This window comes from Glycine max, chromosome 5, assembly GCF_000004515.6.
Source record: "Glycine max cultivar Williams 82 chromosome 5, Glycine_max_v4.0, whole genome shotgun sequence".
Classification (NCBI taxonomy): Eukaryota; Viridiplantae; Streptophyta; class Magnoliopsida; order Fabales; family Fabaceae; genus Glycine; species Glycine max.
The window spans coordinates 15,154,320-15,168,468 of NC_038241.2; the positions used below are offsets into that span (position 1 = coordinate 15,154,320).

The 14,149-nt window shown below is 37.5% G+C and overlaps 1 protein-coding gene across 6 annotated transcripts; it reads left to right on the plus strand.

Moving 5' to 3' along the window:
• The first annotated feature begins 1,753 nt into the window (after positions 1-1,753).
• On the plus strand, positions 1,754-13,602 carry LOC100807579 (uncharacterized). 6 transcript variants are annotated; one of them, XM_006579753.4, is made up of 11 exons: positions 1,754-2,045; positions 2,130-2,256; positions 2,513-2,614; positions 2,747-2,863; positions 3,356-3,877; positions 4,205-4,569; positions 4,649-4,748; positions 4,858-4,917; positions 5,381-5,464; positions 5,601-5,717; positions 12,980-13,602. In XM_006579753.4, the coding sequence occupies exons 2-11, from the start codon at positions 2,191-2,193 to the stop codon at positions 13,280-13,282; spliced, it is 1,836 nt and encodes a 611-aa protein (XP_006579816.1). In that variant the 5' UTR covers positions 1,754-2,045; positions 2,130-2,190; the 3' UTR covers positions 13,283-13,602. The 6 variants fall into 6 exon arrangements, with proteins under 6 accessions (XP_006579816.1, XP_006579818.1, XP_025984197.1 ...); XM_006579755.4 differs by having other exon boundaries at positions 2,516-2,614; XM_026128412.2 differs by having other exon boundaries at positions 1,754-2,256.
• Positions 13,603-14,149: the final 547 nt, after the last annotated feature.

Sequence of the window (14,149 nt, forward strand, 5' to 3'; positions counted from 1 at the left end):
CATTAATGATCTGCTTATGATTAATTAATATGGACATTTTAATTGAATAAATTATTTACTTGATGGTCCCTCTAGACTTTTTGGCTAGTGGTACTTAAGGACGATGCCTTTGAAAGTTTAGTTGTTATCACATGCCCCGACAAAGCTCACTCAATTCTTTCATTCACTTGTTTCTCCTTTATTTCCTTGAAATTATTGTTTTTCTAACATAGCTAAAGTGAAAGTAGGGAATTTTCACCTTTCAGCACGAAAAGTGAAAATAAATAAATAAAAAATGTCCAAAATTAAAAATTTGTTTAAGTAATTTTAAACTTTGATAACAATAATAATTTTAATATAAGTAATAATGATTTATGTCTCTTAACTAAGTGATTCAGAATTCGCATTTTAATTGGTCCTTGAATATAAAATAAACTATGTTAGAAGAAGAATACCTATTTTATGTACACTCATGGTCCCAACAAAGATTAATCATTATTTCTAACAAAAATTATTTTATATCAATATCATGGTAAAAAAAAAAATTGACTTGACATTGATAATTATTAACTTGTATTTCAATGGCTAAGGAATTCACTATGTTTCTCAATTTAGTTATTTGCTTGCTTTAATTGTATACCAATAAATAAATATAATAAAATGGTGATTAGTGAAGAATTTCTTTGGTGAAAATTATTGATATATGGGTGGAAAATAGTAATACAGATTTATAACAACTAATCATTTAAGTATATTAAGTTGAATCAAACCTGCTCCAAAACAAAGTGAAACATAAGGAGAACAAGAAAGTGAATAGAGTACACTATTATTAATATTTAGAATTTATGAGTGCCACTTAATGTGGGGAATGTGAGATAGAACGCGATGAAAAAGAAAAGAGAGGAGGAGAAACTGGCAAAACAAAGAAAGAGAGGGAGAGAGAGAATAAGGGGAAAAGGTGGGTTGCACGTTAATTCATTATGAAAGCGGGTTGTCACCCTCACTTTCACAATTCACACACAATGCGAAAGGCAAAAAGTGCATCCTTCACACGCAATCACATACATCTCTCTCTCCCTTTTCCATTATCTCTCTCTCACACAAACACAATATCTGCATTACTGTTCACAATGCATCAAATTCCATGCCCACTCTCAAAGAATGCTCCCAAAGTATTAAATATTCCTATTACAAATCAAGATAATATATATATATATATATATATATATATATATATATATATATAATCAAAATTATTATTAAGGATATTTCTTGACAGAGAATCAAAGACTAATATTCTAAAATATTAAAATTTATTTAAGAATTTGACAGTTTTTAACATAGTTTTTTTGTACACAAGAATCTTAAGATCAAAACAATACCTAAAATAAAACAAAAATCTGCATGCATAATTAATTAAGGGTTATCAAGAAATTTCACTAAGACTAAAACATAAATTGTTGTCAAGAAAAGTTTAACTTGTATGTATATGAACGTAAAAAAAATTACAGAAATTAATAAAAAATTTTATGATATAAATTTAAGATAATTATTATAAAAATTAACAAACCTAGTATATATCATAATTTGTTATTAGATGACATGTTACATTACTTAAAAGAAATAAAAATAACATTTATGTGATGTTACACTTACAAAACTGTTGCAAATAAAGGATTACATTGCAATAGTAGAAAAATACTATTAATTGGTTTAGATTAAGATTGTTATTTTCTTTATTTGTTTGTCTATTTATTTGATATTTGATGGTTAATTTGAGTGAAAAAGAGGTTGGTTGGTGGTAGGTACTGAAACCAAGTGGAAGAAAGAAGGCTTTACTACTAGGAAGCCAGAAACTGGACAACCTCAACCTCGTCGTTTTGCTTCTTCTTCTATTTCTCTGAGCTTTTGTTGTTACTGTCTTTAACTCTTTTCGAGATTTGTCATCACAACACCAACACCAGAACCAACAATATTATTGTTAATATTATCAATACGCACAAAACCATAAAAACCTTTCTTTTTGCACTCTGCATTTTCTTCACTTCCCGCTCCCTCAATCGTTTGTATGAAAACCTTCTTCTGTCTCATTCATTCATAACACTTCCCGCTTTTGCAATTTCGTAAGTAACTTTTTTTTTCTGAAGCAGATATTGCACTTTTCTTCACTCTTCCGCGTTTCGCGAGAAAGAGAAAGTTGAACGAGCCACAATGAATACCAGAGCACGCACCACTCTTCACTCAATGAAACCTCCTTTAAATGATACTCCTATGAAAGTAACTTCTTCTTCTTTTTTTCTTTTTTTAAATTTTGAAAACAAAGCTTGATTTTGAAGCATAAACTAAGAGCTGGTTAAAGCTTAAAGGTGTGTGCTTTTCCAAATCTAAACTGGGTCGTTGAGCTTCTCTCACGAAACGAATAATTTAGTTCTTTATTTGAAATGTTTCACTTTATGGTTCTTTTTTGGCGATTGAAGAAAATTGAGTTTTATTTTGTGAGAATGATTTTTTGTTTATTGGTGAATTCGGAAAGCAGGGGAAGATGGAAACTGGAGGAGGGAAGAGAGCAATGGGTGGTGGGCACAAGAACGGGCGTCGGTCCAATCGAGAAAGGAAAATGGCTTTGATCCAAGATGTACTTTGAATCTTCCTCAAACCATGTTATTATTACAACGTTGTGTTCCTTTTTGTTCTTTTCATTCATGGTTTTGGTTCGTTCTGCAAAATCACTAGTGGTTCATGTTTTCAAGGTTGGTGGAAAATGCAGGTAGATAAGTTGAAGAGGAAGCTCAGACATGAGGAGAATGTTCATAGAGCATTAGAAAGAGCATTCACAAGGCCCTTGGGATCTCTACCCCGTCTTCCTCCTTATCTTCCTCCATATGTTAGTCTCTCTCCCTCTTGCATGTTTTGTTGTTCAATCACACAGGAGTTTGAGGCAATGAGTTAATTCACTCATTCACTGTATCAATCTTGATCGAAGCATTGTGAGTGCTTTTCTCGGTAGAAATTTGAACATTGGTTCGTCATATTAGTCTTCGGCTAGACCCAAGTCCTGATGGTTGAATAATAGTATTTGCATAACTTTCTTTTATTATTATTAAAATATAGATATAATTTTTTAAGTATTTTTTATATTATTTAATAATTTGAATTGAAGTTTCACTTCAATAATCAGCATAATAAAGTTTTGCATTAAACATCAACACAAGTTAATGAGGTAAAATTCTAATTCTAATTCTAATTGAATAAGGGTACCAAAAGTACCTAAGGAATTGAATTGAATTTTTGTTCTTATAATTTTTATTGTTGTTGTTTTGATTTATGGATACAAGGAGAGTAATGAGGAGTGTGTGTGTGTGAGTATTTGTTTCAGACATTGGAGCTTTTGGCTGAAGTAGCAGTGTTGGAAGAGGAGGTGGTAAGACTTGAAGAGCAGGTTGTGAATTTTAGACAAGGTTTATATCAGGAAGCGGTGTACATTTCCTCAAAGAGAAATGCAGAGAATTTGAATGACCCTATTGACCAAAACACCATAAGGAGTTCCAAGCATCAGAGATCAAAATCCATGTCTCAAAGTGAGTTCAATTCAACTATGATGGGTAAGCCTCAGCCTTCTCTTGCCAGAAGTGCTTCCAGCAGAAAGCTAATGTTCTCCTCTGACACTGGCAACGACCACACCGGGAAACTAGTCCACGGGAAGCAACTGCACAGAAAACAAGATTCATTCTCATCTATCCCAGAAGATGGGAGGGGAAAAGAGAATCGATCGTTTGGTAACTTTGTGAAGGATAAGCAATCACCAGAGAAGAAAACAACCAAAGTTGTTACTGCAATAAAGAAATCTCCACTCAAGCAAGAATCGCCTGAGAAGTGCATGGATCACTTGAAGTTACAGGTAATTTGAGTGGAGATTCTAGTTAGTGTGTGTTTGGAACTGCTTATTTATTTCTTTTCTTTTCTTTTCTTTTTATTGACAAATGTTAGTTGTTAATTGTTAGTTTTTGTTAGTGGGAGAATTCGAACTCACGAGTCACGACCTCTCCTGCCCTCCCTTCTTGCTTCATCACTAAGCAAACTTTATATCCCTGGAACTGCTTATTTCTTCGAGCTAACAATATAAGTGAATATTTCTTCAAAATAAGCTGAACCAAACATGTATTTAGTCTTTGATATGATTGTGCTGCCCATTCAATAACATTCTTTTTTGTTTTTGATTTTCCAGCTGGATTGGAGATTAGCAGATCATGAAAGGGCTCAAAGTTCTTCAAGTTCTTCAGATGATAAGGTGTCAGAAATTGATAGCACACCCAATAGAGTTTCTGAGGATATTGTCAAGTGCTTGTGTTGCATATTTGTGAGAATTGGTACATCCAAGGACAAATTTGGGGAATCAAAAACAGCTTCACGTTCTGTATCAGCTTTCAACCAATGCAGCAAGGAAAAGGATCAATCCTGTGATCCTTATGGTATCTGTTCAGAATCCAAAACAAGAGAAGTCGGTCCATATAAAAGTTCATGTGAAGTTATAGCTACCACTGTTGATATGAACCGAACAACAAATGCAGTGTTTCTGATCCACAGATTAAAGTAAGTAGTTATAGACGGTTATTAACTGCTTTGGTTGATGATACCATTAGTACCTATCTAATCTTGCTGACAAATTCAGGTTCCTACTTGGGAAACTAGCCTCTCTTAACTTAAAGGGTCTTACTCATCAGGAAAAACTTGCATTCTGGATAAACACTTACAATTCCTGCATGATGAATGTAAGACACCTTTCTCCACTGATTTACTACATCTCATTACAATGCAACACTTGAAGGGACTTTATATGCTGTGAGTCAACACATTAAAACTTTGCTTTCAATGTTGTAGGCATATTTAGAGCATGGCATACCTGAGAGTCCAGAAATGGTTGTAGCATTAATGCAGAAGGTACGATGATTATTATTATTAATATTATTATTGTTGTTGTTGATGATGATGATGTTGTTAAACAAGAATATTCAAAGCAGTAGAAGCATTGCTGGTCCTCCTGTCTAACTTGCAGTGATTGTTATATGCTGCTAAAAAGTACTAACCCTGAACCCTATGGTTATTAGCCACAAAATCCAATAAACAGAAAGAAAATAATAAAAAAATAAAACAAAACAAATCATTAGACTCAATCTGGCCATGTGTCCCTTCCCATCCTATAATAGATTCTAATGTTAGCTATATCTGACATTAAACCATGTTCAGATTGTCCCTATGAAATTGGTTAAAAGGCTAAATTAATGTAATGCTATAGGCAATTTCAAATTTAGTTCTAAAACATTATTTAAGCATGTATCAATATCAATATATATCTCTAAATCAAGGTCCAAGTTAACTAAGATATGGAAATGCATTGTGTCAGGCAACGATTGTAGTGGGAGGCCAGTTGCTCAATGCAATCACAATAGAGCATTTTATCTTGAGACTGCCTTATCACCTCAAGTTTGTAAGTGCAATAATCTTGTCCTTTCTTTTGAATTTAGAGTTTAGACAAAAATAAAGTTGAAGTTCTTATTGTGCTTTATACTGCAATGTCCTAATAAGATGTTAAAATTAATCCCTTAATTGGCTTCCTGCAACAGACCTGTCCAAAAGCTGCAAAAAATGACGAGGTTAAAGCACCAGGCATATTTGGTCTGGAATGGTCTGAGCCCTTAGTAACATTTGCACTTTCCTGTGGAAGCTGGTCTTCACCTGCAGTATGTTTTTCTATCTCACTTTAGCAGACACTATTATTTTATTATGTTTACACCAATTAATTATTTTTGAGCTATAGCTACCATTTTAGAATGTTACCAATCTCATGTGTTCCGCACCCAATTGTTAAAGTTCATATATTCTTAAAACAGAGAGATGAGAGAGAGACATATAGAGAGAGAGAGAGAGAGAAAGTGGACGAGTGAGAGAGACAGATAGAAGGCGAGCGAGTGAGACACAGCGAGGGAGAGTGAGAGAGACAGAGAGAGAGAGAGAGAACCAGAGAGAGCGAGAGACCTGGACAGCAAAAGGACAGCAAAGAGGACGACCTGGTTTAAGGGATAATCATGGAGGGAGAGTAGATGACAAAGTCAACGCCCGCAGCCGGAGTCGAGACAATCTACAGGAAGGAAAGTGGATTCCAGTGAAAAGTAGAAGAAAGGCACCTTCGAAGAACTTTCCCGTTGTCCGAAGGAATATAGAGGAGCTGAAAGCCTCTCACAAGACCACTGCGAGAGTAACGCAAGCATCTTCGTGGAGGGAGAAGTTGGATGTAACCTCATTCTACTTTTCCCGATTCCCTGAGGAGGTCCGTGAAAAAGACCTGTGGAAGATTTTTCAGGAATGGGGAAAAGTGTGGGAGGTTTTCATACCACAGAAGAGGAACAAACAAGGCCATAGATATGGTTTTGTGCATTTCAAAGGGGTAGAGGATGGGGATAGGTTGGAGAGAATTCTTGGCAACAACATATACATACAGGGGATTAAGATGTTTGTTAACAAGCCTAAATACCAGAGGGGAGGTAACAGGGTACATAAGTCAATGGCAGGTCTTTATCATACAACAGATTCAACACCGAAGGAGTTCGACACGCCTGAACTGAAGAGCAATCAGGTGCCTATGGGCACGAAACTGAGATCATATGTGGAGGTGGTCAAAAATCGTAACAAGGAAGGGGAGGACAGGCAAGGACCCACGTCTGCAAATGGGTCAACAACGGTGAACACAGGGCCCGTAAAAATCCAGACGACCAAAGAAAAAACCAAATGGCTGGACAAGGCTTGGGTGGGCCATTTAAAAAATAAGGGTATTGTCGATAGGGTGGAGGAGGAGCTACAGGGAATGCTCGGGGTGGAGGTGAAGACTGCGTATTGGGGCGACGATATGGTTATTCTCTATGACCTGGAAGAAGAAACGGTTAACGGGCTCAATCTCAAAGAACAAAAGCATGGAGGGTCTCCTTTCTTCTCTGTGCAGAGATGGAAGCCGGAGATGTTGCCTTCATACAGGCTAACATGGCTTTGTATTTGGGGGGTGCCCTTGACTGTTTGGGACGCAGAGAATCTAGCAAGTATTGTATCGATCTGCAGGGAACTCATCGAGCTCGATACGGCGACGGAGGATAGGACGCATTTAGACATGGCGCGGGTCTTAGTTCGGACGAATGAAAAACCGCCCATAGATCGTTCGGTGCTGGTTATGGTGGACGAAATCCAATACTCCTTATATGTGCGAGAGGAGTTTGAGGCTGGCTGGGGAAGAGGACAGCGGGTTGAGGACGAGGTCCGGTTTTCGCCGTCACCTTTTTCTACGGCCATAGTAGATTCCGATACTGAGCCACATATTCATGGGCCAAATAGATTTTCTCCCGGAAGCTTCTCCGTCAGCTCCGTCGGTGGGTCGTCCACTAGGACGCGGCTGTGCATGGTGGAACGTCGCCGGAGACGGAGGAACTCAGGCTTCTCTCCCAGTCGCCATCAGTGTGAGACCCCGCCAGGTGCTGACGTGTCACCTTCAGGCCGTCACGTGCCTCTGGCAGCGTCTGGGCGCTCGACACCTGCCTGCGTGGGACAACAGGACAGCAACGGCCCCCTAATCCCGGACTTTCGTGGGGAAGGGAGGATAGACTCTAGGATGCTCTGTCATAGCCAGCAGCAGTTGCCTTTTCTGGAAGTGAACGTTGATGGGAAAAGCCAAGAGAATTTATTAGAAGTCAATACCCCTTGGGTACAAAGGAATGAACCCTCAGTCACTAGCCCCAAAGCCTTTTTAGGGGTCAAACACGGGTCAAACCCCACATGCCCTTTTGAAAAGCTTTCCCCAAGTTTGAGGGAGGGAGCCGTGGACCATAATTTGGGCCTCATCAATATCAGCCCAAGTTCCAAAGGTAACCAGACCCCTTCAACCTTCAAGGTGTATGTTAGAAGAAAGGGGTCTGCTACAGTAAACCATGTGGCCCATGAAAATTGTTATACGGGAAGTTATAAGGCTGCCCCTGCTTCGTGGACTAAGGACCTTGGGAGTAATCTTTTTAAAAATGGGGAGGAGGTGATTCTTCAGTCCTCAGAATTTGTTGGGAGGACCTCTAAGCAAGATAGCTCCTCACAAACCCTTGCCTCCAATAACAGCTTCATTAACAGTGACTCTGAGTCTGAAGAGGATTTCCATAGGGAGATAGCTAGAGAGTTGGGTGTGGCCTGTGATGATAGAAACACCTGTAAGGAGAAGAGGAAACATGGTGTTATTAATAGCAGCATTTCCCTTAAATCAGCAGCAGTAGTGATGGGAATGGAGCAACCTGAACCATGAATATTTTGTCTCTCAACTCTAGAGGGCTGGGTAGTGGAGTCAAGAGGTCAGCAATTAGAAAGCTAACCATGGCCAATAACGTTGATGTTCTATGTATACAGGAAACTAAAAGGGAGTTCTTTGATAAAAGTCTTTGCCAATATATGTGGGGGGATGGAAATGTCACTTGGGAATTTGTCCCCTCCATCAATGCAGTAGGAGGTTTGCTGAGTATCTGGAATAATGAGTCTTTTGTTGTGGATAAAAGGGTGGTTGGTAAAGGATTTATTTTGTTAGAAGGCACGTGGTCTAAAGAAGATATAAGGGTTGGCATCATCAATGTCTATGCTCCTTGTGATTTACAAGGCAAGAGAGAGCAGTGGAATGAGATAAAACACCTTAAATCCTCTTCTCATGTCCACCTTTGGTGCATTCTGGGTGATTTTAATTCCATAAGATACCAACATGAGAGAACGACTGCATCCCAATCAGTGGGGAGCTCTACCAGCATCACTGAGTTTAATTCTTGGATTTCGGATATGGAGGTTGAGGAGGTTAGGTCTGTTGGGAGATTCTTCACTTGGTGTCGACCCAATGGGGTTGTCATGAGCAGATTGGACATATTTCTTCTTTCTGACGAGTGGCTGTCCCAATGGCCAGATTCTACTCAATTCGTGTTGGATAAAGACTTCTCGGATCACTGTCCCATCCTTTTAAGGTCTAGAGCCAATGATTGGGGTCCTAAACCTTTCAAGGTAATGGATTGGTGGCTGCAGGAAAAAAGCTTTCAGAATTTGGTAGTTCACAGCTGGAGTAATTATCATCTTAGTGGTTGGGGAGGTTTTGCTCTCAAACAGAAATTAAAGCTCATCAAGACTCATATAAGGCAATGGAGTCTTCAAAATGGTGGTGTCACATCTGCTAAAATCCAAAATCTAAAGAAGGATCTCAATGCTTTGGAGGCTGGAGTCAATGGGTCAAATATGTCTCAAGCTGAAATGGAGCTCAAAAAATCCTTGCAGGAACAGCTATGGGCAGCAGCTACAGCTTATGAATCTATGATGAGGCAGAAATCTAGAGTGAAGTGGATAAAAGAAGGGGATTCAAACTCAGGTTATTTTCATAGATTGATTAACCATAGAAGGAGGGTAAATGCTTTTCAAGGCTTGCTCGTGGAGGGAGAATGGATCCATGACCCCAGCAGAATTAAGAGGGTAGTTCTCTCACATTTCAAAGAGAGATTCTCAGAACAGAACCATCATAGGCCAACTCTGGATGGGATTCAATTCCCTTCCCTTGACCAAGGACAGAATGACAGCCTTGTCGCCAGATTTTCTAAAATGGAGATCAAAGCAGCAGTGTGGGCTTGTGGAGGAGATAAAAGCCCTGGCCCGGATGGCTTGAACTTCAACTTCATTAAGAAATTTTGGGAAATCCTAAAACCTGATGTTTGCAGATTCCTGGATGAGTTCTACATCAATGGAAGATTCCCCAAAGGAGGCAATGCTTCCTTCATAGCCCTCATCCCCAAGATTCATAACCCCTAATCCATTAATGATTATAGACCTATATCCCTCATAGGGTGTGTCTATAAAATTCTGTCTAAAATATTGGCTAATAGGCTTGCTCATGTCATACATCATCTCATTGATGAAAGACAAACTGCTTTCATGAAAGGAAGGCACATCCTTCATGGAGTGTTGATTGCTAATGAGATTATAGCTGAAGCCAAATCCAAAAACAAATCTTGCATGGTCTTTAAAGTTGACTTTGAAAAAGCTTATGACTCAGTTTCTTGGGGTTTTTTAAATTATATGATGGTGAGAATGGGTTTCTGTGATAGATGGAGAAATTGGATCTATGGCTGCTTGTCTAATGCAACCATCTCTATTTTAATTAATGGCAACCCCACCACAGAGTTTGTGCCTGAGAGAGGTTTAAGGCAGGGAGATCCCCTTGCACCTTTCCTTTTTAACATAGTAGCTGAGGGCCTCGCTGGATTGATAAGGACTGCCATATCTAAGAATCTGTTCTGCGGCTATCAAGTGGGGAGCAAAAAGGAAGAGGTTAATATTCTGCAATATGCAGATGATACCTTGTTCTTTGGTTCTGCAACTACTGCTAATGTTAGAGTTATGAAATCTATCTTGAGAATCTTTGAGATGGCATCTGGTTTCAAGATCAACTATGCTAAAAGCCAATTTGGTTGTATGGGCAAATCTGAAACTTGGTGTAGGGAGGCAGCTCGGTTTCTGAATTGTGGTCAGCTGCAGTTCCCTTTTTCTTACCTTGGAATTCCTGTGGGGTCGAGCTCTAGAAGCTGGAATGTATGGCAACCTCTCATCAACAAATATGAAGCTAAGCTTGCAAAATGGAAGCAGAGATGTCTTTCTATGGGAGGCAGGATAACTCTCATCAATTCTGTCCTAACAGCCCTCCCTATCTACCTTCTCTCTTTTTTTAGAATCCCTAAAAAAGTGATCCATAAGGTAGTTTCTATTCAGAGGAACTTTTTGTGGGGGGGTGGTAAAGAGACAGCCAAGATACCATGGGTAAGTTGGGATATTGTTTGTCTTCCCAAGAATAAAGGAGGGCTGGGGATCAAAGATTTACCCAAGTTTAATGAGGCCTTGATTGGTAAATGGGGATGGGACCTGGCTAATAACTAGAATCAGCTTTGGGCTAGAGTTTTGATGTCTAAATATGGTGGGTGGAATGCTTTATGTTCAGGAAGAAACAGTGCAGACTGCTCTCCTTGGTGGAAGGATCTAAAAGCTATATTCCAGCAGCAGCATAACCATAGTAGCCTCATCAATAACATGAGGTGGAAGGTGGGTGATGGGGTCAGGATCAGCTTTTGGAAGGATAAATGGAGAGAAGGAGACCTAACTTTACAAGCCAAATACCCAGCGTTGTACCAGATCAGTACTCAGCAGAATCATTCAATCAACTCAATGGGTCTCCTAGTTGATAACAGATGGGAATGGCAATTTCAGTGGAGGAGAAATTTGTTTGAGCATGAAATTGGTTCAGCAGTAGAGTTCATGGCAGATATTGAGCATGTTCATATACAACCTTCATCTAGGGATCTTCTTTTATGGAGGGCTGATCCTGGTGGTTCTTACACAACAAAGTCAGCTTACACTCTTCTGAAGGCTGAGGACAGACAAGCTTCTGAAGACAACGCTTCCAAGATCATTTGGAGTTTAAAAATTCCACCAAGAGCAATTGCGTTTGCCTGGAGAATTTTCAAGAATAGATTACCTACCAAGGATAATCTAAGGAGGAGACATGTGGAGTTGATTTCTTTTAATTGTCCTCTCTGTGATATGGAAGAGGAATCTGTAGGTCATGTCATGTTTTCTTGTATTAAAACTAGAAATCTATGGTGGGAAATCCTGGGTTGGGTCAATAGAGTGGGTCCTTTCCCATTAGAACCTAGATATCACTTTTTGCAATTCTGTTTTTGGAGTGGGAAAACCTTAGTTGAGAAAAGATGGCAAGTGCTATGGATAGCTTTATCCATGACTATTTGGAAGCACAGAAATTCTCTGATATTCAAAAACCAGATTTTCAGCCCCCAAAAAGTCATGGATGAGGCTCTATTCCACACTTGGTCATGGTTAAGATGTATGGAGCAAGATTTTCACACTCATTTTAATCAGTGGTCTGTCAGATTGAAGGAGGAAATGTCGTAGGAATGTTTCTCTGCAGGGTTCCCAGCTTCTGTGCTGGTTTTTTAGTTGGGTTTGGCAGATTCTGCCTTTGTATCTATTTGGTTTTGTCAGTATAGCTAATACTGACCTATTATTAATACATCTATTTTTGCTGTGCAAAAAAAAAAAAAAATTTGTTCCGCACCCAATTTTTCTTGAATCAATTTGGATTGGAAATTCTTTTGTACAGCTTAACATTATCAGGGGTGTTAGTTTGATTGTGAGAAATTTGAAATTAATTCCACATTGCAGACAGGAACAAAGAATGAAAATTTGGGTTAATCTGGGAGACATTTGAGAGCATCATAGCACGACAAATAAAAGACTAGAATGTTTTTCAGATTCCACTTTTACATTTTTTACTGTTAGGATAAATAACGATGTTGGGTATTGTAATTGATATTGTTATTTTGAATCACTAATCGATTAGTAGACTTTATAGTTAGCAACTTGAGAACTACTAGGGACCACCTAGTGGTGGGATTGAAGTAGAATGGTAAATACATAAGAATTTAGATTAGATCCTCATTGCTACCATGGTATATTAAGAAAATACTTTATTTGTTATTTTATAAAGATAAAAAAACTAATAAATAAATGAAAAAAATAATAATTTTATAAAATTAACTTTATTATTAATATTACATTAAAAAGTTAAAGTGATACTTATTAAAAGTATTAGTGGAAAAAAATAATTAATATTATATTTAAAATGACACTTATTTTGAAATAATTTTTTTTTTCAAATATAATACTTATTTTGGGACAAAAAGATAACTTATGAGTTAGGAACTTGCTCATCAGTGTAGAAACATTAAGTACATCTTTATTAAAAAAAAATTGTCATTTCTCAAAAAAGCACGAGTTAAATGTTTTTTCTATTTCCAATATAATAAACATTCTCTTTTTTAATAAAAAGCTTTTTATTTTTGTTTTCATAACCAATGTCACATACCAACTCCTTTTTGGTTTTTAATAGGTGAGAGTTTATACAGCATCACAAGTTGATGAAGAGTTAGAAGCAGCAAAGAGGGACTATTTACAGGCTTCTGTTGGCATTACAGAAACAAACAAGTTAATAATCCCCAAGTTGTTGGACTGGTATTTATTGGACTTTGCAAAGGACTTGGAATCTTTATTGGATTGGGTGTGCCTCCAACTTCCTGATGAAATGAGAAAGCAAGCAATTGAATGCCTTGAAAGAAGGGGAAGAGATTCTCTTTCACAAATGGTACTAATGATGCCCTATGATTTCAGTTTCAGGTTGCTTTTGCACCAATAAGTTATGAGAGGTTTTACTTTATCATCTTTGGTGTGGTGGGTTTTTTTTTTTTTTTTTTTAAATTGGGTGGTTCACACCGAAAGTACATAAGCCAAAGCATGTGATGTTTTTCATTTGGGAATGGGTTTTGGCATTTAGGTTATGCAATTGGGTAGTTATGCTTTTAGGAAATATACATAGAGATGGAGGTTTATTAGACATTCATTTGGCAGCAAACGTTTTGCGATTCATAATAATCGTATATATTGCTTTTTTAACACCATGGGACCAAAAGGCAATACAGCTATAAACATTAAATAGAGAAGTGCCGCTTAGGTTCATAACTACTTGTAATTCTATAAACCACATTTACATAAATGCAGGCACTTATGCATTTGCAGCCACTTATTTCTTAGTTTGCTACAGCGTAACAGTAAAGTAGCACAATTAGTATATCTATAACGTAAAAATCAATCATCCATATTAGCTCGTAACAGAAGAGATTCCTCAAATTGAAAGTAACAAAAGAGTTAATTCTGTTAAATTATAAATATTTTTTTATATAATCATATTATTGGTATAAAATATTCATCTCATTGATTTTACCTATAACTAACCGATCATCTTTAATAAAAAAATTCCTTTTAACAACGTTTTTATCTATCCGCAAAATTCGAACTCAAGACCTTAGATAAGAAAATTGAGTCCAGGATCAGATTAAATTATATAATATGATGTAAGATTTTATAGTTTTCATTTCTATGCTAACGAGAAACTTTAGGATTCAAACTCTAAGACATGCTAATTGCTATTATCAGAAGCGGAAGTGTTTTTTTTTTTTTTAAGAGATCATATGTAATAAGTATTGTAAAATATGTGGTTTATATA

Coding starts and splice junctions, on each gene's coding strand:
- LOC100807579 (XM_026128412.2), top strand. CDS start 2,191: ATGAATACCAGAGCACGCACCACTCTTCACTCAATGAAACCTCCTTTA. Junction 2,615..2,746: donor AAATGGCTTTGATCCAAGAT/GTACTTTGAATC, acceptor TGGAAAATGCAG/GTAGATAAGTTGAAGAGGAA. Junction 2,864..3,355: donor CTCCTTATCTTCCTCCATAT/GTTAGTCTCTCT, acceptor TATTTGTTTCAG/ACATTGGAGCTTTTGGCTGA.